This window comes from Camelus bactrianus, chromosome 16 (assembly GCF_048773025.1).
Source record: "Camelus bactrianus isolate YW-2024 breed Bactrian camel chromosome 16, ASM4877302v1, whole genome shotgun sequence".
Taxonomy (NCBI): Eukaryota; Metazoa; Chordata; class Mammalia; order Artiodactyla; family Camelidae; genus Camelus; species Camelus bactrianus.
In genome coordinates this window covers 8,784,231-8,808,755 of record NC_133554.1, presented here as the reverse complement: position 1 = coordinate 8,808,755, position 24,525 = coordinate 8,784,231, and the positions used below count along the sequence as shown (strand labels likewise).

The 24,525-nt window shown below is 39.7% G+C and overlaps 2 protein-coding genes across 7 annotated transcripts in view; one reads left to right on the top strand and one right to left on the bottom strand.

The window, feature by feature from the left end:
* NUP88 (nucleoporin 88) overlaps window positions 1–1,448 on the top strand; it is a 29,543-nt gene extending 28,095 nt beyond the window's left edge. For all 3 annotated transcript variants that reach the window (XM_045516453.2, XM_074342422.1, XM_010954642.3), the window contains 4 exons: window positions 50–130; window positions 407–533; window positions 694–812; window positions 1,234–1,448. In XM_045516453.2, coding sequence (XP_045372409.2) covers window positions 50–130; window positions 407–533; window positions 694–812; window positions 1,234–1,297 — 391 coding nt within the window. In that variant the 3' untranslated portion in view covers window positions 1,298–1,448. The remainder of the gene's footprint in view (window positions 1–49; window positions 131–406; window positions 534–693; window positions 813–1,233) is intronic.
* Window positions 1,449–1,654: 206 nt separating this feature from the next.
* Window positions 1,655–24,525, bottom strand: part of RABEP1 (rabaptin, RAB GTPase binding effector protein 1) — a 165,766-nt gene continuing 142,895 nt past the window's right edge. For all 4 annotated transcript variants that reach the window (XM_074342419.1, XM_045516452.2, XM_074342421.1 and 1 more), the window contains 10 exons: window positions 23,989–24,456; window positions 22,638–22,742; window positions 20,830–20,946; window positions 15,540–15,638; window positions 11,400–11,540; window positions 8,416–8,605; window positions 8,023–8,078; window positions 5,856–5,954; window positions 5,098–5,214; window positions 1,655–4,320 (listed from right to left, as the gene is read on the bottom strand). In XM_074342419.1, the coding sequence (XP_074198520.1) occupies window positions 4,219–4,320; window positions 5,098–5,214; window positions 5,856–5,954; window positions 8,023–8,078; window positions 8,416–8,605; window positions 11,400–11,540; window positions 15,540–15,638; window positions 20,830–20,946; window positions 22,638–22,742; window positions 23,989–24,456 (1,494 nt within the window). In that variant the 3' untranslated portion in view covers window positions 1,655–4,218. The remainder of the gene's footprint in view (window positions 4,321–5,097; window positions 5,215–5,855; window positions 5,955–8,022; window positions 8,079–8,415; window positions 8,606–11,399; window positions 11,541–15,539; window positions 15,639–20,829; window positions 20,947–22,637; window positions 22,743–23,988; window positions 24,457–24,525) is intronic.

Below are 24,525 nucleotides of genomic sequence, written 5' to 3'. Positions count from 1 at the left end.
CACCACAGAGGTGGCCCTGTAGCAACGCCTGTTTTTTTTATGCCATCAGGAAAAGTCTACGGGAAATGGCTGAGCGCTTAGCTGACAAATATGAGGAAGCCAAGGAAAAACAAGAAGATATTATGAACAGGTCAGTGGGCTGTGTAACATTCCGTTCCCCACTCATGTACTACCAGTGTTCCTAAGTACTTGGGCACCCGTGTGAAGGAATGCGGGCCGACAGCAGGTTCTCCCTCTGAGCTGTGTTTTACAAAAGGCAGCGCAGTGATGCTTTCCCCAAGCCCAGCCTCTGGGATCCTCCTTCAAAGACACCAGATTCATAAACTAAGAGCTTCAGGTAGGACTGTATTTCTCCTAAGGAGCAGAGATCTTAAGCTGAGCTGATGTTTGCTTCCCTTTTCTAAAGGATGAAAAAAGTACTTCACAGTTTTCACTCTCAGCTTCCAGTTCTGTCTGATAGTGAGAGAGACATGAAGAAAGAATTACAGCTGATACCTGATCAACTTCGACATCTGGGCAATGCCATCAAACAGGTAGGAATGGATACAAGGTGGCTAACTTTGGTACTTTTTAAAAGTGTCTCTCCTGTAGGAAATAATTTTATAAAATATATAAAGAACAGACTAAAACAGATACTATAAAAATGTGTAGGAAACCACAGCTAAGATACCTGTGTTCTGTTTGATACCTAAGGTTACTATGAAAAAAGACTATCAGCAGCGAAAGATGGAAAAGGTACTGAGTCCTCAGAAGCCCACCATTACACTCAGCGCCTACCAGCGGAAGTGCATTCAGTCCATCCTGAAGGAGGAGTAAGTACTCCTACCAGTCAGCTGCTGTGAGATAGTTTTTCCTTTGCAAAATGCCCAAATCAGCCTTTCTCTGCCCAGATAAGATCACTTGGCATGCAGGTGTCAGGTAGTTAGGACAGGAAGCACACGACAGATGAAGATGGTGGGGGGCTCAAAAAGGGCGTCCCTCTCTCGTAAGATAACGCTGTTGTGTGGCCAGGGTACTCCCCACAGGGTCCGTTCAGCAGTATTGCCAGCAGTCGCGCTGCTCTGCTTGCTGCTCCTCGCCGTAAATGAACTGCCTTTACTATCCACTTAAACCCTTAAGCCTTTAATTCTAGCAAAGCACTTCTAAGCTATTTCATTACTAAATTCTTAATCAATATTAATGTCTTACTCATCTGTTGTATTCCCCAAAGTGAGTGCCTTTATGATTTTACAGGGGTGAACACATAAGAGAGATGGTGAAGCAAATTAATGATATCCGAAACCATGTAAACTTCTGACACGGCCGGGGCCGGCGCGCCCTGTGAAACGAGCAGGTGGCATCACCTAGTTTATAAAGAGGCGTTCTGGATGAACTTTTCTGTGGTGGCTCATCACTTTTTATAGTTGTTTTATAATTATTGAATAAATGCTTTTATTTAAAAATTGGAATGTGCACTGTATATAAGCTCAAGTCTCTTAACTGTACTCGGCAAGGGCCTGAGACTTTCAGCTGTACACGGCCAGACCTCCGTGAACCCTACTTAGTTTTCTCCGTATCTGAGAAAGAATAAAAGCTGCATTTTAAAGTAGTAGCACCAGAAATATGACTGAAGAGGGACAGAATCCTAGGATTCAAAGGAAAAGGCCACACAGTATACTAGGCAGCAGCTTTTTTAATTTGAACACTTTCTTCTTAAGGACACACCTTCAGTACAGTTAACAAATGGTTATACCTGAAATCTGCCCAGAGCAGAGCTCAGGATCCACAGTTTCAAGGCCACTGCTGCTCGCTTCCTCGACAGGCAGTATTACCTTTCAGAGCTGAGTCTGGCAGTGCTCTGTGTCCCAATACATGTCGCTGAGTGGGTACGAGGTGCAGGTGTAGGACCTCAAAGGGAGAAACAAACAGTATGCACATATGAGTTTGCCCTTTAGCTTTAGGTAATGTTTTTATACCTGCCAGTATGAGTTCTGAAAGGTAATACCACACCCGCCTAGAAGTGGCTGAGTGACTGCCAATTAAAAGCCACACGGTAAGGTAGGTCACAGGCAGGAGGTAAATCAGGTTAGACATGCGTGAGAACATGTACACAGACTGCATACAAGCACAGGAACACTCATGAACCCCCGCTGACCTTTTGTCTTGAAGAGCTAAACCCTACCTTCTAAATTAGTTTCCCATTTACACAGAAAACCCAGTTTAAAGAAGTGTTTCATACTTAACAAAGTTTAAAGAGTCTCAGTTTGGGTTTTTCTAGCATATTTTTGTCAAAAAAGTGGGCTCCAACAATTTGCATCTGCCACCATAGAGACTGCTAAGTTTCCTAAGCATGATTCTGCTGGCCCAGGGCCAGCTTGTGGAGAAAGCCATCAGCCAGGTGCCGGGGCTCAGCCGAGCAGTTCCCTGGGAGCTACAGTTCAGCTCATTCAGGAAGATTATGAATCACCCACCTTGATTTACAGTGTCAATTTTAATAATCTAAAACAAATTAGCTCGGGGTTTATCCAAGGGACCCGTTTTACATTTACATAATTTAAAGTGACTGCATTTTGGAATTAATAAGATTTCCTGTAACTCCATAAGGATATGTTTTCTTTAAAGGAAACCAAGTAGAACTTCATACAAAGAGATTTTTTAAACCAATTAATGTTTCATGCACAGCAAGTCTATAGCACTATTTCCATAATTAGTATTTACTTTCGAATTCATAATCATGAATGTAAGACTACAGCAAGAGCCTAAGGAATGAGGTGTGTAGTCCTTATCTTGTCCTCTGGAAGACAGCGACAAAGATCTTTAGGGCTAATCCACTACAACTTCATTTATGACAGACAGTTCACTCAACCGCAAAGCTACAGCTTTAAGTGAGCCGAACAATCCACTTAATCCCCATATGGTTCCTTCAGGTACTCTGCTGTTACACAACACCAATCACAAAAATTATTTGAAAACGATTTTACTTTTGACCCACCTGTGTGATGAATTAAATAGCGCAGCCTTCTACTGGCTAACGGTACCGCAGCAGGTAGAGCGAATACGAATCCATTCTTGTGCTTCTGCAACACTTCATAAGGCTGTGGCAAAGGGCAACCTGTTCATGGATTTTTCTCCACACAGGAAAGGAATCTAACCTCACAGAAATGACAAGGCAGACTTCCAAACTGATGAACTAACTGGGTTTTCCCTAACTTCACCGTAAGCATTATCACACTCCAAGTCTAAATTATAAAAGAAAAACACAAAATAGGTATCTGCCAAACCTAGTTATCACCATTTTTCTATTTGACACTTGAAACAAATAGTACTTAGGCCCTTTGATTCAAGTTGAAAATAAAATAAACAGCAGACTTAAAAATTTATACTAGATGTTGTCAGACATAGCTTGTTTTATTAATATTTTTTCCACTGATCCAATAACTAAACTAAAACAAGTTTTCAAAAGAGTGGACAGTGCCAGTTCAGCTTGACCCTGGTACCTGTGCGCCCACAAAATATACCCACGTAGCAGAAAAAGTGCTTCCAAGCAGTTTCTTGTGCTTTTCCTTTAACTTCAACTTCCAATATATAAAGCCCCAGCGAAGTTTTCAAATTCTCATAATTAATTCAGTTCCAATTCAGTTGAATTGGTTTTGTATGCCACCATCTTATGGTTCTCAGGCAAGTTTCAGTAGCATTTAAGGTCCTCCAACACAAGATAAAGTGGTTTTTAAAAATGCACTGAGCTAGGAAATAGTCACTAGCCAATAGCCTGCTCTCAAACTTCATATTTTAATATAAAATATTCATACAGCATACTATACCTCTGTCTGCTAGCTGAATACTGTTACTGATGAACTCTAGGTAAAAAAAAAAAAAAATTCTCTCTTCCAATATCTTTGAACAGAAAATGTCATTCCGAACACTGCTGGGATGGTGCTTCAGGGCAGGGAAATGCTGGACAAAGCAGGCAAGGATCAACAGCACCTTCTCCATCACCAAGTCTGATCCCACCCCCCACTGGAATCAAGTTAGTGTTCCCATTTGAAAGGTCTTTTCGCTGCAAGTGACCTTTGCTGTGTGCTGTTCCTGTGCTGCAGTCTTCTCCCACTAGAGTTAAACATTTCTCCAGTCTTCCTTTTCTTGTGTGACTTCTTCAGTTAAGAGTTAAATAATAATTAATGTTGCTCTAAAGATGAGTTAAAAACCCAAAGTGCAGGCTAGAGTCCTGCTATGAGGGTGTCATGTCTCAGGGAGCTGGTTAATGTCTGTCAGTTTGGTATCATTCAGAATTGCCCGGATTCTCTCCAAGGAGTCTGCTTGCCGGATCCGCTCTAATTGCACCTAGGGAATCAACGCAGTGAAGTTAAGGGCAGATGGCTCCTGCCTAGATTTTCTGGTTTACTTCTTGGTTTAGCTGAGATGGAGATTAACTAACCCAGGAATAGTCACCTCAAAGAAAAGAGGCAGCAAGAACAATTAAATTCAAAAAGCAACTCCCAAAAGCTGCTGTGTAACAGACCCAGTGTAAGTTGCTGGGACTACAGAGATGAATTAGACCTGACCCCTGACCTCTGAGAGCCCACAGTTTATTTAGGGGGAAATACAAGTTTATACAGAGTTTTAGCCCAATATACTAAATGTCACTGTTCCAGCTTGGGGACCTAGAGAGGGTTCCACGGGGAGGACAAAGCTAAGCAGGGCCTTGAAAGAAAGGAGCAAGGGAGCGATGAGACAAGGATGCCTCCAGAGGGAATACTCTGTTGTGGGCAACAAACCACAGTAGTTTAAAAACATTAGGATAAAAAATGTAAGGCAGAGAGATGAACAAAGTCTAGGAGTAGTCCTGCTGGGAAGGGTCTTTATACGCTAAGAACTTTATACTTTATCCTTAGTGACCAGCAAGGACGAGGAAAATGGAAAGGGAGACAAGTCTGTGCCTACAAACCAGGTTTCCGGCTTAAATGACCAGGCAGGTGCTTGGGGCTGGGCTGGGAGTAGCCATGATCTAACCTGACTTCTGTCAGTGGTCGAGTCAGGGCCTGGCAAGTTCTCCTGGGTACCAAGAACCCCTAAAGTGCCTCCTTGGAGCTGTTCTAGGGGGTTCTCCGAATGCCTCACCTGAAGGGTCTGAGAAAGCTTTACAAAATCTCTCTGGACTTGTTCACTGACATCTAGTTCCGTCTGCAACCTCTGAGCTTTGTTCTTCTCTTCAAACATTAGTTGTTCAACGGTAACCTACAACATACAAGTTAATGACGATTAATGCTGGGGAGCCACAGGTAAGAACCACTCAGGAAGTCCAGGCAGTTGCAGTTTCCAACTACTAGACAGGAAAGGCCCATTACCTCCCTCTACCCTGTTAGTCTCCCTTTACCTTTATGGGTAAGGGTGCCAGCTGCCTACGCTACTTGCTCTAGGTCCTAAAATGAATTGGGTGTTAGAGCCAAAATAAAAATGAATGGAAGTGCCACACCCCACCCCACCCCCAGCAGCTTGGTGACAGTAATTCATCATCAGAAAGCAGCTGCTGTAAAATCAGTAGTCATCACAGCAACAGGGACAAACTTCAGGGATCTCCTTTGACAACCACAGCAGCCAAGCATCTGCCAGAATTCTCAGTAACATGCCGTGCACAGCCCCGGCTATCTCCAGTCTTCCTTAAAGAGAGTCTTGCCAACTTTCAAAACAGCAGTTTTTGTTTTAACAGGCAAGATGTGATCCTGCTTTTTTTTTAATTGAAGTACCATCAGTCACAGTGTGTCAATTTCTGGTGGACAGCACAATGTCCCAGTCATGCACACACATACATATGTTCAGATTCTGCAATCTTTACACTGCTTTTCTTTTTTTAATTAAATTGCCAACAAAAATATCACCTTAGCAGCAGTTTCTTTCTTTAACTGTTCTTCCAAAGTGATTTTCATCTCCTGAAGGCTCTCAAGCTGTTGAGACTTCTCTCTTAATGTGGACTCCAACTGTAAAATTGAGAGAAAAGCCTGAAACTCATAGAAACTCCCTGTAGGTCACGGCACACCTGTCTGGAGGAGCCTGCAGCCTGGAAAATTACACCCAAGCTCCCAGGTCCTCCTAGGCCTTGTTGCTGGCTATGTTTGGCATGTTCTTCTTACCCTTTAGTATCTCTGGATCTTGTATTTATTTTTCAAGACCTATTCTTCCATTTATTAGGCACGTCCTATATGCTAAGGCCTGGGGATGGGAAAATCAGGACAGACATGGAAGTAACTACAGCATATGGACATGGATAAAGCAGCATTTAACTCTGCCAGAAAAGCTGGGAAGGGCTTCCTTGAAGAGATGACATTTGAGCCTCAGAAGATGAAAAACTTAAAAGCAGAAGGAAAAGGGTAGTAAGGGAGAGAAGGTGAAGACAGGTACACCAAAAAGACGGAGTGGCTGAGGTATAAAAAATGCATTTAGGAACTGTGGCGAGTTCTTGCCACACTGCAGCCCAGAGGGCCAGGGCCCTGGCGGCTGAGGCAGAGGAGCCCAGCTGGGCTAAGGAATACAGACACAGGGGACTGCTGAAGGGCTTGAAACCAGACTGGTTCACAGTTGTTTATAATTTTTAAAGATCACCTTGGTTTCAATAAGAATTGGAAGGGGATAAATTTTGGAGACAGCAAAAGAAGTTAGGCTGTTACAGTACGTCTGAACCCCAGACAGTGGCAGTGGGAGTGGGAAGGATGGGACACGTGAGAACACTGGTGGCTTCTGCCAGTGCAACCCTGACAGCACAGTGGGGGCTGAAGCCAGATCACAGTGGGTTGAGGAGAGACTGGGACATCAGGCAGTGGAGAGGACTCTTTCAAGAACCTTGGGTATAAAGGGGAAGAAAACAGACTGGTAGCTGGAGACAGCAGTGTAATCCAAAGAGAAACTTTCCCCCTACCATCAGGAGACCTCTGAGCACGCTTATGCATAATGGGAAAGACCTATAAAGAAGGAGAAGTTCAAGGTCCACAACTGGAAGGGGAAGATGGAGAGGAGGCCAGGAAGAGACGCTGAGGGCTCCCATCGAAGCACAGGTGCAGTGACAGAAGGCTGGGAAGTAAGAGAACATGTAACTGAGAAGCCAGGAAGCTGAAGGTGGTGCTGCTGATGACAGGGGTGCAAGGCCTTCATGCGCCGAGACTGAGGGGGGGAGGTGAGCGGTGAGTGAAGCAGCCACCGTGAGGAAAGAGAGGGAGACAATGGAGGACAAATGAGAGGCTACAGAGCAGTGCCTGACAGCAGGGCTCCCCACGCCAGGGGCACCAGCGGCCTGGGGCAGAGGCAGACAAGACGGACACCGGGATGAAGCCAGGGCTGGGCGCTATCGAGTGAGGGCGGCACAAGGACAAGGAACGAGAGGACTCGCAGGTGTTGGTAGGAGACTAGTTAAGAGGCAAGCATGTCAGATGCAGCTTAGAAGAAAGAAAGCAAATCCACAAGGAAGTTGCGAAAATCAGGAGAAAAGGAAATGTTCAGGGAATTGAAGGACTGGATGAGGTCCTCAACAGACGGACCTGTGGGAGGAAGTGCTGGGAAGATGGCAGATGGGTCAGGGAGTAGGAGGCTGGACTGAAATGTCAGGAGTGGGCAAAGTGCGGGCAGGAGCGTGGGAAGGAAGGGCAGAGTGGAGGTGAAGGTCACAGAGTCAGTGAACAACGAGACCAGGGAGCTGAACGGTGTCATCTATCAAAAGGTGCTCATGCTGTCTAGGCAGATTCTATGCCAGCTAGAAAACATCACCTGTTTGTAACAGATTTTGTACTTACTTCCACCATGGCTTTAAGTATGTATCATGTCATGACCATACCTGACTGTCCTCCCACCACAGTGGAAGCTCCAGGCTAAGGCACATCTCAGCCCCCCTGGACCCCGTGCAGTCAACACTGAGCGGACTCTCAGTACATGGTCCCCACCATCCTCGTGCCCTTACTCCACTGCACTTTTCCCAGAAGTCCCTTAAGGCAGGGCTCTTGAGTCTAACTTGAGTCTACCGGTTACTGATAGAAGGGATTTGAAACTCATGAAACTCACCTGTCCTTTTTCTACTTTTATTCTTTCTAATTCAGCTTTTAGGCTAGAAATGGAGGCTAGAAGGGAAAAGGAGGGAAATGTTAGCATTTATTATTTTGCATTTAAATTTTTTCTTAAAACCCCCCTTCCTACCATAAGCTCAGTCTCATACAATGAAAGGAACCAAATGTTGTACTGAATGGAGTGGGGGGAGGGGTAGACGGGGGGACCAACACCCCCTTTAACTCCTAATTACTAGATACATCAGAACATCTGGAAATACGGGCTGAGTTTTAGTTCTTTCCTATATTTTTCTGTTTTCCACCTTTTTCACGGCTATGTATTACTTCTTAAAAGCCAGGAAAGGTTTTAATTAGTACCTCCCAGTCTAAACTACATCACTTTCATCTTTACCTATTTCTTCCTTGCAGTTCTCTATTTCTAGCTGCAGAGTTTCCTCAAGATTTTCTTTTAAACACTGCTCTGCTTGAATCTGCTCTTTTAGGAAAAGTATTTCAGCCTTCAGCTTTTCTTCCACGTGATCCGCTGCTGTCCGCACGTTAATGATGTTCTCACGGTATTTTAATACCAACTCTCGCAGTGCCTAGGTTCAAGAAATAAACCGTTATTTCATTTATAGGGTTTATAAGGGTAAAAGAAAATAAACAAAAGAAGCTAAAGATTTTCTGCAACCAGAATTTCAGATTCTGTTTTAGATGGTTCAAAACTTAAGACTTAGAACTCCAACCAACTCATGGCTTCAAGGGGCAGGTGCCATGTCGTGTTAATATTCACTATGTTACAGAAATAAGATAACATGACCAACCAAAAAACGTGTATTGTGAACTACATATTCTTCTCTTAAAACTGTTCCATAAAGAGAAAAACTAAAATGTTAAGTGATTTACCATGTGGGATTCACTGTGAGTAACTTAGACACTTCCACTATTACCTGTTTAAATCTGAGGGGTTAGTGAATGAGGACCAAAAGGACTGAAACTCAAACGCATGTGTGAACTCCAAGAGGACAAAATTTATTTACTTACTCATTTATTCATTCAAACACACACTTGTTAAACATCTACCACAAGCAAAGCACTGTTAGGCCAAAGGCAGGTATGGCAAAGAGTGGCTTTCTAAGGTGATTAGCTGTTTTTCTGTAACAAATTCAGTTTAAATCTTATTTTACTTTTTCCCTAAATTGTAGTTGCCTTCTTTAAAGAAAAAATCCAACTAATTATATCCTAAAGCAACTCTAAAGTAAAAACTCATTCTTAGATAACTATCAAATGTATATATATTAAAGAGCAGCAGGAAAAAAAGTAACTAAAAAACTGTAACAAGAAAAATTTCATAAGAATTATTACTGAAGCAGGTCTCAGAATTAAGGTTTACAGGCTAGACTGGTTATAACCTTCAAGGATTCCTGTACTTTTAAAACTAGAAAACATGGAGAAGAGGAATCTTTCCTGCCAAAAGAGAAAGTGTAACAGAATTGGGAAGCCCTATGCTGACAGCAAAAGTAGACAGGTCCCCAAACTTTCTCTGATGAGAGCAGGCACCAGTTCAGCAAGGAGAATGTCAGGAACCCAAGCTGAGAGCACGAGTTGGAGGAGGGCAGGGAAAAGGAGAGGGGGAGCAAGGAGCCAATGGCAAGACGGGAAACGGACACTGTGTAGATGAGTGAATAAAAACAAAAAATAACAGTCATGCTAGTATCTATTTAGGAAAAGAGAATGAGGTCCAAATTGTAGAGGCTGAATCTCCAGGGTAGAATTAAGGGAAAACTGTTACTTACAAAACCATAAATCTCTGTAATGTTTGATTTTTTAAAAAGTTAACAATTACAAATTTATTGTTTTAATAAAAAAGCAAAAGGATTTTACAAGAAATATTTTTCTGCTTTGTTTTGAAAACTGCTCTAAGAAATCTCAGCTTTGCCTATACTGCAAAGTATTTACGTGTTGTACTGTTTACTTGGGTTTAGCCTAAGATGGTATTTTTTATAATTTGCAAGGTTTTAAAACATATGAGAATAAAGGCTGGAGAAAATTAAGGAGACAGTTATGAATGTCTCAGGGAGAATTCTAATTCTACAGCCCAGATTCACCCAACCACAAAAAACAGAAGTGACTAAGTGTCATAAAGTCACTGGAAGACAAAAGGAGGCTGAGTGTGGTGTACCCTGTACGTGCTATGTAGGTGGAAAAACATCCCAAGGAGCCAGCATGGCAACCCCTTCAAATATGTAATCTCTGGAACATTCTCAATCTGGCCCTACAAGAATAATACAGACCTTCAACTTGGCAAAGGATTCTTAGAAATGACAGTAAAAGCATGAGCAACAGAAGAAAAAAGTAGATAAACTGGACTTTATTAAAATTAAAAACTTTTGTGCTTCAAAGGATACCATCAAGAAAACTAAACAGACAATCCACAGAGTGGGAGAAAGTATCATTTACCTGATAAGGGACTTATAGAGAGAATACATAAAGAACACTTATAACTCTAAAAAGTAAAAAGAAAATAATCCAATTTAAAATTAAGTAAAGGATCTGAATAGACATTTCTCCAAGGAAGATATACAAATGGCCAATAAACACATAAAAGATGCTCAATATTATTAGGGAAACGCAGGTCAAAACCACAGTAAGATGCTACTTCACACCCACCAGAGTGGCTGTAATCGCAAAGTGAGATAACCAATAGTAGTGAGGGGGTGGAGAAATCCTTAAATGATGAAACAGTTCTCATATGACCCAGCAATTTCACTCCTAGGTTTATAACCAACAGAAATGAAAGCATATCTTCATACCAAAACCTGTATGTGAATGTTTATAGCAACATTATTCATAATAGTCTAAAAGTGGAAACCACCCAAATGCCCATCAAGAGGCAAATGGATAAAAATATCACATCTAAAAAAGAGAGACAGACAAATGGATAAACAAAATATTCCTATAGTACAGTATTACTGGGCCATAAAAAGGAACAAAGTGATGATACATGCTGACACGGGCGGACTCTGAAAACCGTAAAAGGTTTGTGAAGGAGGCCAGACACAAAAGACCACAAGCTGTATGAGTCATTCACAAGAAAGAGAGACTGGACAATCTATAGACAGAAAGTAGATTAGTAGTTGCTTAAGGCTTGGGGTGGGAGGACTGGATAAAGGGTGAGGGGTTTCTCTTTTGAGGTGATGAAAATGTGCTAAAAGCTAAAAGTGTGGTGATAGCTATACATTTGAAATATATTAAAAATGACAACTGTACACTTAAATTGGGTGAATTATTTGGTACATGAATTATATATCAATAAAGCCTGTTTTAAAAAAGAATTTGTAGTCATTTCAGAAAACGTACATATTTGCATTTCTGAGCATACAGAGAGTAAGTTACCTCTGCGGTGTCCGGGAGGATGAAGTCCTCTGCTTGCTGCAGTGATACGTGCAAGCTGTGCTTTCCCTGAAGACTGTCATTATCTTTCTGTAACCTCACCAGCTCTTCTGAGACCTGTTCCCGTGACTGCATCAGCACTGCCTAAAACAGAAACAGATATTAACCACAGCCAGAAAGGCAAATCCTATCTGCTGATAACTGCACCAGAGAAAAATAAAGGCCAAACCAAATGAGGGCTGAGGATGGAGGGTACATAATAAAGCTCTGTAAGACCTACAAAAAGCAGCTTAAGAGATTTTTGATTTATAGCCCTTACATATATTCAAGGAGACAGAAAATGAAGCAAGTATCTGAGCTCATTCTCCACTGTTTCTACCAACAGCTTAAAAGTAATGAATTTCTCCATGCACTAGCTGAGTGGACTGGCATCTCTAGCTCATAAAAGAGGCTGACACAATCAGGATGTATCAAATAGAGTGTGTACTCTAAGACAACTCCTGTTTCCTCACAGCATGCATTCCACAGGAAGCAGGGAGACAAAAAAATCAGTGTCTTCCCCTTTCATTACATATACCTATGTTCATGCTCAGGACCACTGTGAATGGCCCAAGGACCCCAATTACTAGAAGCTATCAGAGGCTCTGTGCTTAAGAAATACAGGATGTTTGAGTAACTCATTCTTTTGGGGGGGGGGGGGCTTGTTTTTTTCTTTTTGCAGGGAGGAGGTAATTAGGGCTTATTTATTTATTTTTAATGGAGGTGCTGGGGATTGAACCCAGGACCTCACGCGTGCTAAGCACATGCTCTACCGCTGAGCTACACCCTCCCCACTGAGTAACTCATTCTTAAAATGGAACATGCTCCTATATTTTCTGCTCACTTAAGTATAAAACAATTTTAGTATTTCATGTGAATTTATATAACATGAAAGTTATTTCAGCTAACTTAAGTATAAGATAAAATTCTGCAGAAGTATTTCTGCTAATTTTTAGTACTAAGTCATTCAACTTAAACACATAAATGTGGATTAGTCATACGTCCAACATTTATTTAGCAATTACTACTCTATGCTAGGCATTTTGCTGCCTATGGGGAAAACCAGGATAAAAGACAGGCTTTGCTCTGGAGAAGCTAGTGGTGAGGTGAAGGAAAAGATAAGTAAACCCAAAATTACTCAACCATACTACAAGTGCTACAACAGAGAACAGGTACAGCAGTGACAGAAGGACAGAAGGGTACCTAACTGGGGAGAGGGTTCAGGAACATTTCCCAGAGGTGGCAGCTGCATCCTGAAGGACAAATAGGGTGTTGGGAGGCAGGCAAGGTCATGCATACATTTTAGTTAATTCTACAGGCTTTTATTTATTTTAGACCAGAATCAGTTGTGCTTTACGCTCACTTTCAACACATTTACAACAAAGTATTAGCATTCCACTACCTTCTGGATATGAAAGAAGGGAAGGAAGAAAATGTTTATTTTGTTTATTTTTGCAAAGAGGAAAACAGGATAAACCAAAAATAGATTTAAATGATCATGTATGAGGGTGGGTGGGAACAAGGTGAAAGGGATAAGAAATGCAAGGGATAGGACAGGGGTGGGAAAGGGGTAGGAAACTTCTGCGTGTCTATACACTTCTACAGTTCTGACTTACAAATCATGTTGCTTGTTCAAAAAACAAAAAAGTAAATCAAAAAGAAAATCCAGAAATGTAATACATTGTTAGCTCTATTTGTTTCCATTTGTATCAAATTGGTAACAACCACAGAGAGAAAAACCTTGAACACAGTGCCCAGACTGTAAACCCTTACCTGGGATACATTCTAAGGGTACAAAGAACTGCAGTCGTCCCTCAGTATCCACAGGGGATTGGTTCCAAGACCCCCTCCTCCCATACCAAATTCCAGGATGCTCAAGTCACTTACAGTCAGTATCCATGGATGAGGAACCCAAGGATATGGGAGGCCAACTCTACAAAGAAAAGCTGAACTTCACTTAGTAGGTCTACTGCTGGTGGTTGTATCAATGTAGTCATTCTGAAACTATTATGTTCCCACCTTCACCAAGTGATCAAACAACATCACCAATAATGGAACCACCCATCATAACACGCCTCTTGTTATGAACTTTCCACTGAATCATTTCATCCATGTAATATTCTTGCCAAAATGTCTAACTTGAATCTTAACCATGTGGAAATAATCAAGACAAATGTATTCTACAAGGCGAATGGTCTGGGTTCCCCAAAAATGTTAATGTCATAAAAGCCAAAAAAATAAAAGTAGGTGGGTGTTCTAGATTAAAAGAGACTAAACTGACATGACAACAAAATACAATATGTGGTGATTGGTTCCTTGATCAAAAAATTAAAGTTAAAAAAAGTAAAGCCATCCATAAAACAACTGAAGGACTTCTGGGGACAATGGTTACATTTTAAGCATGTAATAACAGTACTGCGATTATGTAGAACAACTTTTTTGTTCTTAGGAGATACATACTGAAATATTTAGGAGTGTCATTATGTCTACAAGGTATTACCAAATGGCTCAGAAAGAGAAACATATATACACATGTAATACACATACATATATAATACCATATGACTTAGGGTTTGTTTTCTTGGTTGTTGTTGTTTTATGTCATCCCTGGAAGGGATGGACAAGAAGCAACTGTGTAGGATCATCCCATTAGGACCAACTGCTGTAATTTACAGATAGCCATCAGATGCAGGGTCCCAACTTTGAGAAAACAGAAGAACGAGGCAAGTGGACCCTGACTGGTGAGGAGGAAGCCCAAATATATATATGAAAGAGACTGAGAAGCAATTGCAAGCATGTAAAAACGTAGCAAAATATTAACAACTGGTAAATCTAAATAAAGACTTTATTAAGTGTTCATTCCATAAACATCTCTAAGTTTTGAAATTTTTCAGAATAAACAGGGGATTTTACCATCCCAACCACTATCAGTGCTCCTCTTCTCTGAAGAAGCATAAGAAACTGAGTTTCTCTTTTCTCCTCAGAGTATGAAGCTTTAAAGGTAATTTCAAAACACAGTAATGTATTAAGAGTTCACAAGACCTCAACCTTAATTTCAACAATTCTTCAATGTCGCCTGCAATACATTTCATTTTAAATGGAATCAACCTGAAACGTGTTAGCAAAGGCAGATGAGTTTTAAAAGATAAAGAGGAAAAAGAGGGGACAGTGTAAGGAGGCTAACCACCACGAAACTCTGTCACTATGTAACAGTGTTTTTGAGATCAATGATTATTATTACATACTCTCTAACTAATGAAAAGATATGAAAATCTCCCTGGGCAATGATCAGAATGAGATGTTTCTCAACAGACCAAGGCTAGTATTTAGGGATCAGCTCAAGGGGCATTCAGACACCTGTCCCATGCCAATCAAAAACAACCTATTACCATATGACTTAGGGTTTGTTTTCTTGGTTGTTGTTGTTTTATGTCATCCCTGGAAGGGATGGACAAGAAGCAACTGTGTAGGATCATCCCATTAGGACCAACTGCTGTAATTTACAGATAGCCATCAGATGCAGGGTCCCAACTTTGAGAAAACAGAAGAACGAGGCAAGTGGAGCCTGACTGGTGAGGAGGAAGCCCAAAGCTGTAGAGCTTCCTGCCAGCTCTTCTTCAGGAAGCTCTCTTCCCCTGTCCCTTTCAAAACTGATGGCCTTTTGGAAGTTCCCCAGCACCACAGTGATTATGGCGCACGTTTTACCGTAACTCCCGTGGAATTAATGAGGTTGTTTTTAAATAAGTTAGCTGCCCAGGAGAAGCACAGTGACCACTCAAAAGCTGCAACTGCTAACGCTTTGAGAGATTTCTACTTTTACCTTGTATTTGGAAGGGAAAATTAAATGCTGACCCATAGTTTATTCTTTCAGGTTTCTCAAATCAGAAAAATAAGTTAAAGGTTGTGATTCTAGGGGGTCAAAAGGTAGGTTTAAAAAGGAATGTTATCTTTACATAATCTTGTCCATTACTAATGTTCCATAGGCCCTGGAGAACATAATAGTAACCACTTTGGCCAAGGAGATAATGTCATATCAAAGATGATTTCAAGATAGAACAAAAAGGAATATGTTTAAAGTTAATGTTTATTTAAATGTTAACTTACCATCTGTTCCTGAACATCCCTTTTTGCCTGGGAAAACGCCTGTTGCAGCTCTTCAAGTAAGATCTCAGATGCTTGGGCTCTTAGGACAAGTGCAGAGATCTTGAAAGGAAAAAAAAAATACATGCACAGAAAATATACAGCTAGGAATCTGGTTATTCTGAAACTAACCCTTCCATCTCCTGCTTATTTATAATGTCCAAAACTGATTTATTAGTTCATCATAACCCACTCATCACTCATTCAACAGATATGTGTGCATCTGCTGTGCACAAAGCCTCACATACACAGATGACACAAGACAGTACCAAAAGTCCCCAGGGGTCACATGCAGCCGTACATGAACAAGTGGCATTATATGGGTCTTGAGACAGATTTAATCCATGTGACCTACTTACAAATATTACTCTTAAAGTCTTTAATTAAATATCAATAAAAAATTTTAAACTCTGTCCACAAAAAACCCCCACAGTTTAAAGGATAAATGGATCTTCTCTGAACTACCTGCAATCTTCTAAGACTGTTTATTTAAGAGCAACAGACACATGATAAATTCCCTTGAATTGGTTTTAATGTTCCTGAGGAGTTTATGTGAAAGTTGATGACTCATATATAAGAGTTATAAAATCAAAATAGATTTTAGACATTTAAAAAATAATTATTGTCAGAATTCTGCTTCCAGGAGTGGCAGATTAGGTAATGTGAACCAAATTTCCTATTGAGAATTAAGAAAACTAAACAAAAATATGAAAGATATTGATGTGAAGTCATGGGAGAACAAGGCAAAAAAGAATCACAGAGCCAAGAACCACAATGAGGATACCTGGAGAACTGGGTGTAGCATCTGGAAAAACTCCTCTCCAGAAGCACGTGCCAGTTCCAAAAGAAACAGATGCAACAGTGAGATGCTGAGCAGAGCATGTGAGAACCCTAGGACAGGGTGGCAAAAGTCATGAGTCCAAGACCCACCACACAAAGAGATCCCTGGTAAACACCCTATACTTTGGACTGGTTCCCCAAAGAGCCACACTCCAGAGTAAGGGAAGAATTTTAAATAATCCAACCTTCACAACTTCATATAATCTCAATTCCTTTAAACAGACTAAGATGATCCAGGATTGTTACTACAACTAGTTGCCTGTCTCTCGTAAGAAAAATGGCTCTATGCTATTTCAACAACTTTCATATATAATGTGTAGCACTCAAGTAAAAATGCACAAGGAAAAAATATGATTTAAAAAAGGAAATGATAAAAACCAAAACAGATAGTAGAACAGGTCTACCATGAAATCAGATATGTGAATTATTAGCAACAGACTTTAAAATAATTATATTTTATCTGTTTAGAAGTTGAGAACTGCCAGAAAACCGGAAACAATGAAAAAATAACCAAATAGAAATAATGAACTAAAAAAAATCAATTATCCAAATGAAAAATTCAACTGAATAGTTAAACAGATCTTTTTGAGGAGAAATCAGTGACCTAGAAGACAGAGCTGAAGAAGATGAACAAAGACAAAAATGATAGGAAATACAGAAGAAAGGTTAAAGAAGCCATATATAGATGCTATGAGAAAGTCTAACAGATACAAATATTTGAAAGAAACAATGACCAATGGAAATAGCTAGGTAAAGCTAAAAATAAATCTACACAAAAACTCTGTCACTTCACTCCTACATATACTCAAGAGAAATGGGTCCACAGGTCTACCAAAAGACATGAACAGAATGTTAGAAAATGCATTCATTCACAACAGCCAAAAATCAGAAACAATTCAAATATGCCTTAACTGTAGAATGGATAAATGAATCATGGTATATTCATGCAGCAGAATATACACAGCACTAAAATCTAACTACTGATTCACAGAACAATATGGATTAGTCTCACAGACACAATGACCAAACAGACCAGATGCAAAAGGCTATAGACTGTATGATTCCATTTATATGAAGTCCAAGAACAAGCAACATTAAAACATTGCGTTAGAAGTTAGAACACTGGCTTATCTCTATGTAGAGGAAGGTGCGGAATTTATTTATTAGTAAAGAGTATGAGTGTATTAGAAATGTTCTATATTTTGATTAATCTATATATATATGATTATTATCCTAGTACAATTCTTCACATATTAAAATGCATCAAATTGTACACTTGAGGTTTCTGCACTTTACTCTGTGTGTGTGTAAATATATATATATAAACAAAAACAAATTTTTAAAGAGACAATTGGCTAAGAATATTCCAATGTAAGACATCAATTAGGAGATCCAAGAAACCCTGTGAACTCCAAACAGCAGAAATATGATGAAAAATACACCTAGGTATATAGCACAGCAAAACTGTTGATAACAAAAGCCAAAAAATGACATCTTTAAAATAGCCAGGGAAGAGGGGAGAGGGTATAGCTCAAGTAGCAGATCGCATGCTTAGCATGAAAGAGGTCCTGGGTTCAATCCCCAGTACCTTCTCTAAAAATAAAAAGATATAAATAAACCTAATTACCTCCCCTGCCAAAAACAAACAAACCAACCCTAAATAAATTAATTAATTAAATAGCCAGGGAAAACAACATTTTACCTTCAAAGGAGCAACAATAAAACTGATAGCTGACTTCTCATCAGAAACATGGAAGCCAGAAAAAATGAAATAATAGCTTCTAAGTGCTGAAAGAAAATAATGTAAGTACTCAGAATTCTATACCTTGCCAGAGTAGCCTTCTTAAATGAAGGTGGAAAGAAAAAGATAAGCCTAATAAAAATATGAAAGAATGGAGATCTGGCACTGTCCAGGACGGACTAAGCTCACCAAGGCCTTTCTCTTCCATGATTATAAATAAAAACTCTGGATAAAATACAAAAAGCAATGGTATACTTGAGGACTCTGAAAAATAAGCAAAAGCAAGACAGTTTAGGGAGGGAAATTAAAATGGGAAGAAACAACTTATACAGCAGTTCCTGTCTATTTGTATTTTTCCCCCTACTTTCCTGCCAGCATGAATTTGATAACTGCCCCAGTTAAAGCTGCAACAGTTGCAGCAGCACAGGACACACAACTGTCTTCTGATCACAAGGCCAGGACACGGTCCCTGGGAGTGAAGAGTAGAGCAGTGTTGAGAGGAGACAGCTAGAAAATGAACCCCTGGTTCTGTCCATGAGCCAGCACAGGTCTCACACTCAGCTTTGTGCTACACACACATGGACAGATCCAAAGCAGCACTGCAAAACTTTTAAAAATGAACTGACGTTGGAACTACCACTCACAGAAGGCAAAACAGAACTTACGAACTGAACCTACTCAGGTTAACAGAACCCAGAGTCTCACAATAAAATATTCATAATTTCCAAGATCAATCTAAAAGTACCTGACATAGAAAGAATTAGGAAAATGTGGCCAATTCTCAAGAGGAAAGAAAATCAACACATGCCAACCCCATGATGACCCAGGCTGGAATTATCAGACTTTAACGTAGCTACTGTAACTATGCTGCATGAAGTAAAGGTAAATACTCATGAAACGAATAAAACAAAGTTCTCAGCAGAGAAAAAAACTATTAAAAAAGAAACAAATGAAAAATTTAGTATAAATTACAGCACATAATTTGGTACAAAAATAGACAGACTAATGAAATAAAACAGAGTCCTGAAACGGACCCACACATGCACAATTCACTTGATAGATAACAAATTTACCCTTATCTCCAGCATATACCTAAATGTCAGTTCCAGATGGATTTTAAATATAAATGTGAGTGACTATAAACAATGAAGCTCCTACAAAATATATGAAAATTCTTTTTTTTTAATTGGAGTACAGTCAATTACAGAGTGTCAACCTCTAGTGTACAGCACAATGTCCCAGTCATGCATGTACATACATATATTCACTTTTATATTGAAAATTCTTCATAACCACAGGGTAAGAAAATATTTTTTTAATCTCTAATCATAAAGAAAAGATCAATAAATTTGACTACATTAAAATTAAGAACTTTTGTTCATCAAAAGATGCCATTAAAATAAATGAAAATATAAGGTACTAAGTAGAAGACATTTGGGACACTTATCACCAAAAGGCTCTAATAAGACTATATAAAGAACTCCTATCAGAAAAACCAAAATTGAAAATTAAAAAGAAAAAAAAGACAACCCAGTAGAAAATTAGCATAAGACTTGAGAAGTAATTTCACACACACACACACACACATACACACACACAATGATATCCCAATGGCCAATAGACGTGATAAATACTAAATAACTTAAATAATCTTAAGAGAAATGCAAACTAAGTCATAATGAAACACCATTACATACCCACCAAAAGGTCTATCATTAAAATAACTAATAAAATAGTCTCTGTCATGACTGTGAACCCACAGGAATTCTTCTCATACACTGCTGGTTAGAGTATAAATTCATACAACCACTTTGGAAAACTGGCATTATTATCTACAAAAGGTGACATACATTTTGAACATTTTGACCCAGACATTCCACTCTAGGCATATACCCGGCAGTCACATGTGCAACAAGCCATAAACAGCAATTTCGAAGTAGAATTATTCATAATACCCCAGAACTGGAAACAACCCAAAAACGCTCAACACTAAGATGGACAAATTATGATATTCATACAATGGTACAACTACACAACAATGAAAATAAACAACTGTCACATACACCACGAGTAGGACTCTTACAATGCTGAATGGAGGAAGACAGACACAAAAGAATACATACTATATGATTCATTTGTTAAAAAAACAGACGAAACTAATCTAATGGTGTTAGAAGTTAGAACCATAGTTACTTCTGGGGAGGAAGCAGTAAGTGGAGGGGGAAACTGAGGGCTTCTGGGGTACCAGCTAATGTTCTATTACTTGATCTTGATGGTGGCTACACAGATGTTAGTTCAGATATGTTTGGTATATCTGTATGTATCTAGGTTTTTTCAATGTATTACACTTTTTTAAAGGTCAAAAAGAAGATAACTAGTATCTTTCTTATCAGCAACTTTCTCCTGCAGCAGAAAAACCTAATAAGAATCAAAGGAGAAAGGAGAACCAGAGCCTCCTGGTAATTTACTAGCCAGTTATTTCAAAAGTTTTTTTTTTTTTTTAATCTGTAAAACAAACACCAGAGAAACACCAGTTAGAGATATTTTTTATCTCAGGGAAAACAGAACTGCCAAATCTTCAGGGCAAGAAAGAAACATTACTGTTTTCAGAATTCTTTTATTTGAACAACCCAGTAATCTCCCATGGGTCACAATCTAAAAACCCTCATTTACCTGGTGACTTGAATCTTCAGTGCTCTGCTTTATGAAGTCTTCCAGTTCCTGTTTATCTTTCATTGTCTTCTCTAACTGGTCATTTGCTTGTCTTAGCATCACCTGTAGTTTTTTCACCTGAACAATTTTAAATTTAGTTAGACGGAAGCACCAGAATTCTTTCATAAATTTAAAAAAAAATCCCTAATTCCAGAAACTTTTAAAATCTAATCTTTTTTTCCTGAGAAACGGATTTCTCCATTTGGGAAAAAAAAAAAAAGAGAGATGAAATACTTCATTCAATGACTACTGTGCTTTAACAGTTAAATCATTTTTCACATCCATTATCGCATTTGAAAATATCTGCTTTTCTTCCCAGGTTCTCTAGGCTAGGGCAATGGCCTCCCTGACTCTATTCTATCCTCTGCTTCCAATCTACTATCCACACTAACACAATAAATATTCCTAAAACAAAAGTCAAATCTTATTATTTCCCTACTTGAAATCCATAAATGCCTCCCCAAATCTTCAGGGTAAAATTTAAATCCATCAGTCATCACCCCTCCCTCAATGATCTCATCATGGCCTTCCCTTTGTAGCTTCCTCTCCCACTATTTTCTCTCTTTCCCCCACCCCCCACACAAATACATCAACTATTCACATTTCTTAGAACACATCATCTTCCTTTATAAATGCCCCTTTGTACATCTTTCCTCTCCTTGAATACTCTTTCCCCACTTCTTTTCCTAATTTTTACTCCAGCACTAAAACAAACTTTAGCTCAAATGTTACCTTCCCTGAGCCCATAGTTAAGTCAAATGGTTCTACCCTCCCCTAGTTAGTTCTACGTTGAACTGATAGTTGACTTGCAACACTGAGAGCTGCCAATGGGCAGTACTGTGTTCTATCCGTATCTGAATACCCAGAACCCAGCAAAGTGCTTGCACAGATGAAGCAAGAGTAAAAGGTCTACTGAACTGACTATGGAATGCAACACAGTGCATTCCCACACTACACTATCAGAAGCCAACTATATTAGCTTCACAAATAGCTTTGGGAATTTACTTTTGAGACATCTACAAAAAAAGCGTATGTGGAGGAAATTAATGCCAATGTCATTTGAAAACAATAAACCATCATTCTAATCTGTTTAAGCTTATTTTGAAAGACTAGGGTAATAATTTTAATAATAATCAACAATTTAGAAATGTAAGGAAAAATTATCTTATTTTTTTTTACATATACTTTCACAAGCCTAATCTCATGAAATTCTATGTTATTTCCTAAATGTTACCAAGGAGCCCTTTATTAGGTACTGTATTTGGAAAGGCACTTACCAATCTCAGCACACCTAATCTACAAAATCTTAATTTCTGTGACCGTGTAAAATAACCTTAATCAATTCAACAAATTTATGCAATGAAGATTCCAAATACTGATTAATATAATATCCAATTAAGCTTTTATTTGATTACAGGCAACAGTCAACCTCTTATCTCCCTGAATCTCCTTATCATAAAGCCCTTTCCATGTGTTATTCATAACAATAACATTTTTAGGCCTTGGGCAGAAGGAACAGGTTGGGAGGGGAGACACGCCAGCTGAGCTGACCTGTGTGGTGTTGGGGAATCTAACCAAAGACACAAAAGCAAAAGTTGTACAGTGTGCTCCCATTGGACATGTAACTGACATTGCATATGCCAGATTATTCAGATTTAACAAGACGGATACACGTCATAAAGCAAATGGGAGGGGAGAAGCAAGTAATTCTGCACCTCCAATGAAAACGACAACAGCTCACCAATTTTGTACACCCCAAAGAAACTCACCTGGTCTCTTGTTTCAGCCTCCTGAATCTGAATTCCTTGTAACTGCTTTTCATAATTGGAACACATATCACAACGCCTACCGAGTTTATTTCCAGCATTATGTACCTGAAGGGCACCAAAATTACCTCTTATCAGGCAGAACAATGTAAGTCTACATCACACACTTGAGGAACACAAGCACAGTCTCAGTTATGTTACTTGAAGTAGAAAATGGAATAGACAACTTATTCAGGGACTCAGGGCAAGTAGGTACAACAGAGAGCTGGACTCTAAAAAGTCATAAGCTCCAATACAAGTATGACAGAAAGACAAGGGACACAACTTTATCACCAAGAGGCTAAGAGACACAAAACACCACATTTGAGGGAAACACAAGGAAGCAAAAGGTACTACACCGTGGCACCCACAATCTAAACCAACACTACCCAACCAAGACGGGGGCTGGGGGACGGGTGAGTGCCAATTAACCATTTCACCAGCTCCAGTTACAAAGTAGGTATGAAACTATTAAGTAGCACCTTCTCACAAGCTTTGCATGAGACCAAGGAGAAGAGGTTCTTTCAGGCTTAGTAAGCTGTTTCACTTACTAATCAACAGCTTCCTTAAAAGAAGTAGCCCTGGGTAAAAGAAAGCACTGGAAGTCAGAAAACCTGGATCCTAACCCAAGTTTTGCTACTAAATCAAAGAGGAAACTTGAGGACTCACTTGACCTTTCTGAGCCAGTTTCCTCACCTGTAAATTGGAGAAAATCATGCCCTGATTGTTTCACTATTACCACAAAGCTCAAAGAGAAGAGGTATGTGAAAAGGTTTTGTAATCTGCAAAGCACCATGCAAATACATATCTAAGTTTTTATCTCCTAATCTTACTTCTGAGTTTGTAAATAATATTAGGAGGAAATTAACCTCATTAAAAGTTGCCTTCTTTTCTCTCCCGTATTTTCCACCCCTTCCTTTCACTCTCAGCATCAACTGCTAATAAGCATTTGTACTTTAGACCTCAAGGAAAAATTGAAGAGGACTGAGATTATAGAAAACAGTAAAGCAAACCAAACTCAGGCTACACAAACTCAGCTATCCTATTCAGGCAGATTGCTCCAACTTCAGGGGTGTGACTTCAGGTGGAGAAGTTCACACTCAACGTGATCAGATAGTAAGTTCACTTTTCTGTCACAATTACCTGGAACAGCCAAAGCAGACAATGACAAGTGTCAGACAACATGGGCTAAAACTTTCTGCCAACAGGTGCATGCAATGACTCCAGGGATGATCTCTTGAATGAACAACAAATCCAGAGCTAACCAGTATCTCTCAAAGTGAGCAAGAGGAAAAAAGTCAAGCAGCTAACTCACCTCTTTCTGCAGGAGGTTCCACTCGGTCTCACTGACTAAGCGGTAACCGCTGGGGGACACGTAAGCGCTTTCCATTCCCTGGGTGACGCTGGAGAGGAGGGATGCCGTCTCTTCTTGTTCTGGCGTCATTGCCTTGATTGCTCTCTCCTGGTCTTTGGTTAACATAAACCCACTGGGCATTTGCAGTGACCCAAGGGAGGCAGTATCAAAGTTCTCAGACACCGAATCTGCTCCAACCAGTGGTCCAAAATCTGATTCGTCCAGGTTTCCAGCAGATTTTGCTTTGCAGTTATAGCCTAAAGCTTTGGATTGCAGGGAGCCTGAGGTTCCCAAGCTATCTGTAGACTGTGCTCTCCTGAGTCCATCTTTAAACATGTCATTGTCCGATTTACTGAATGGATCCCCAGATGGCAACAGTAAGTCTGCATCTAAGGAATGGACCGAACCATGGGTGCTATCTAAATGCTCCTAAAATGTGAAAACATATTGCCAAGTTAGACAATTCTTGTTATTTTCAAAGAGAAAAACTATCATACT